Source organism: Nelumbo nucifera, chromosome 6 (genome assembly GCF_055504915.1).
Source record: "Nelumbo nucifera cultivar China Antique chromosome 6, China Antique-T2T, whole genome shotgun sequence".
Lineage (NCBI taxonomy): Eukaryota > Viridiplantae > Streptophyta > Magnoliopsida > Proteales > Nelumbonaceae > Nelumbo > Nelumbo nucifera.
The window spans coordinates 54,707,841-54,711,418 of record NC_142654.1 but is presented as its reverse complement, the minus strand read 5'-3'; the positions used below and the strand labels follow the sequence as shown (position 1 = coordinate 54,711,418).

At 48.4% G+C, this 3,578-nt stretch overlaps 1 protein-coding gene across 1 annotated transcript; it reads right to left on the bottom strand.

Annotated features, from left to right (window-relative positions):
- Positions 1–365: 365 nt before the first annotated feature.
- LOC104602046 (arginine decarboxylase-like) lies at positions 366–3,244 on the bottom strand. Its single transcript, XM_010265601.3, has one exon. The coding sequence runs from the start codon at positions 2,663–2,665 to the stop codon at positions 503–505; it is 2,163 nt and encodes a 720-aa protein (XP_010263903.1). The 5' UTR covers positions 2,666–3,244; the 3' UTR covers positions 366–502.
- Between the last annotated feature and the right edge of the window lie 334 nt (positions 3,245–3,578).

Sequence of the window (3,578 nt, the reverse complement as noted above, 5' to 3'; positions counted from 1 at the left end):
AGTCTTTTGTCTCGTCCACAAGCACCCATGAGAATGGCTTGTTGGCCCTTGCAAAGACCCAGAATGAATATTCAATTCAAAATCCCGTTAAAAGTCGAAAAACGAATATTGATATCACCATCATCTGATCAGTTCATCTTCCATGCGACTGTAAAGACCCAAATGTAGCCAAGCTATAGTATAGCTAAATTTAAAATAATATATATATATATATAAAAGAAGCAGAAGACCTCATGCATTTTTTGGGGGGAAAAACATATTAAAAAAAAAATTAACAGAAAAGAGGGAATGAGATTCCGAATTTACATCAGATGGATTCGGGTCTCGTCCCCCAAGAACCAACCAAGAGGACTTGCGCTTACAACTTCTTCACGGAACACAAGTTAAAACTACACTAACTAAAACAAAATTACAAAAAACAGACGACCTCCAAAGACAAACACACAAATTCATAGGTGGTAATAAGCGGTGGTTGTGGGGATAACCAGGTCCAAAACCAAACTCAAGCACAACAATAGCTCCACTGCTCTTCTTCGCCCACAGCAGCGCTGTTATTGTTATTGTCGTCGTTGCAGTAATAATAGAAATTGTTATTGGCAGTCGCACATGACGCGGCTGTGATGAGATAAGGCATATTGTGGAAGGAGCGGGCCAGGCCTCTCGCCAGCTCGGCACAGGCCATTTCGTCCTCGTGTCCACCGCATTCCTCTGCTCTGTGCTTGAGCGCTTCGAACATGAGCTCCGGCTCGTGCTGCATCGCCCGTAGCACATCCCCGCACGAAGGCCCCGGCACCGCACGCGTCACCGCGAAGCTGTGCGGTCCATCGCTTTGCGACACCCGAACCACGCTCGGGCCCCCGAACAAGTTGTGCAATCCCCCGAGCGCCTCCTCGTAAGCCCCACCCAAGAACATCCCCAGATAATATCCACCACCACCATGACCACCCTCCTCTCCTCCCAATTCATGAAGCGGCAAGCTTGACTCCCCGCCTATGAATTTGTCGACCTTCCCATCGCTATCGCAGGTCAAATCCGATAGGATTCCCCTCACTCCCGGCCTCTGATCGAGGCGATGAATGGGCACTATTGGAAATAACTGCTCAATTGCCCAGAAATCTGGGATTGACGTGAACAGGGACAGATTCACATGGTACGTACGCACAGATTCGGACATCCCAATTGCCTTTGCAACAAAATCACAAAGACCGTCGACGGACGCAAGGTGTTCTAGGCCTACCGAACCTTCTTTGAATTGTTGGATGCATCGTTGCTTGAGTTGATCGGCGTAAAGCAAGCAGGTCTCGTACTCTCCGCGGACGGCTGCAGCAGTCAAGTTTCGGTAGTCCATACGGGCCTCGTCCGTTAGTCCGTCGACTAAGTACTGCAGACCAGGTCCAAGAGAAGAAATCGTCGGCGTGCTCGATGCAGTGGCGGAGACCGCTTCAAATATCAGAACAGAATGGTGAGAGACGATTGCCCGCCCGCTCTCGCTGCAAATTACTGGATGATTCACGAATTTCCTGTCACAAGCGTATCGAATGCTTTGAACAACCGTCGCAGCATACTCTTCAAGCCCGTATCCAACGGAAATGTCAGAGTCAGACGATCGTGATCCATCGTAATCGATGCCGAGGCCACCTCCAATGTCGATGACTTGCAAGCCGGCACCCAGACGGACCAGCTCACAATAGATCTGTGCGGCTTCGCCGACACCATCGGCCAGCAATAAAGTCGAAGGGATCTGAGATCCAATATGGAAATGCAGGAGTTGGAGACAATCGAGCATGCCTACTTGTTCGAGCTTGCTTACCAAGCGCAGGATCTGCGTCGTCGTCAATCCAAACTTGCCTCTTTCGCCGGAAGTTGCTCCGAAATGTCCGGAATGCTTTGTTCGCAGCTTGGCTCGCACGCCGATCACCGGTCGTACGGAAAGCTTCCGGCTGTTTTCAATAACCAAATCAAGCTCTTCTTCCTGTTCAATGACGATCACTGTGTTCAGATGAAGCTTTCTCGCTATCAAAGCAAGTGAGATATATTCTGAGTCTTTGTAGCCGTTACAGATCAGGAAAGCCTCAGGATTTCCCTTGCACAAACAGCTCATCGCAAGGAGGAGCTCAGGTTTCGATCCAGCTTCCAGGCCGAATCGGAAAGGCGACCCAAACTCAACTATGTCTTCCACGACGAAGCGGTCCTGATTGCATTTTACTGGATAAACTCCCTGATAATGAGAATCGTAGCCTTGCGAGTGGATCGCGAAATCGAAAGCTGCTTGCAGTGATTCCACGCGGTGCCTCAGGACATCAGGAAACCGGACGATAAGAGGAAACTGTAAACCTAATCCTCCAGAAGATTTGGGCTCGGAAGCTTTCTTCACGACCTTCATTAGATCAATCTCTTGGTGATGGAGAGTCTCGGCACCATGCGGGCGAACGGATATATTTCCGGAAGAGTTGACGGAGAAGTAAGGCACGCCCCAGCCGTCAATCTTGTAAAGAGAGGCCGAGAGGGATGGGGACCAGGGGGAGTGGTCTAGGACAGAGGGGGTAATGTTTGTCGCCGGAGGTACGCCGGAAAATGCTTCCGGCGCGGGAAGAGAGCTATCCCCGGCAATAGCGTAACCAGGAGGGAAGACCGCAGCATCTACGCAACATGCTAGGGCCGGCATCTCTTCCCCTGTCTGTGGGTTAGGAAAAGAATTAGGATTCTAGATCTTCTTTGTCAAGAAGGGGGCTTTGAAAAACGCCGAGGCCGGAGCCCCGGCTACCCCCCCAAAAGAAGCAGTAAAGAACTGGGAAAGGAGAAAGAAACCCTAGTTCGCTTTTACAGAACGCAGTAATCCCCACGCCGAACCCTCAGAAGAACGGATTGACAATGGAAGATCTATAGAAGAACAGGGAGCTCGAAATCAAGCAGAGATCAAGGCCGGTAAGAAAACGGAGACCAAGCCCGCTGTGTGGATATAAAAAGGATTTAAAAAGTCAGAAAATCAGAACGTAGAACAACGAAACCGACAAAAACAAAACATCAAATGCTTTCGGAGGCGAATTAGTGGAAGCAGAAAAACGGGCGAGAGGAGAAACTGAAAAGAAGAAATACAAAAGGAATAAGCGAGCGGGAGTAGGAAGAGTTTAGGGTTTCGATGGTTCTCTTCGTCAAGAGAGGTGGGAGATAAAGGAAAGACCAGGCGAGATTTGCATGGAAGACGGGGCAGGTTTATATAGAGCAAATCAGGGGTGACCCGGCCGAACCTGATTTTGTGGCCGAAAAATATCTTTTCAATTTTCAATTTTCAATTTCTCGTTTTTCTTCCTTTTTTTTTTGTTTACCTTTTAGGCTTTTCTTTTCTTTTAATTTTTCTCGTTCATCTTCTCTTTCCGGGTCAATCTGCGGCGGGCGGCCGCGTGTCCATGCAGCGTTCTTTAGTTTCTCTCTCAGTGAGTCGAAAGTATAAATTTATCGTGATTAATTAAGCTATTATTAAAAATATCGTGATATTGATTCCAACAGGAAAGCGCGAGGAAGTTTCGTCAAGCGAACGTGTTAGATATTGCCACGTCATATATGGCAGGTTAACTTCA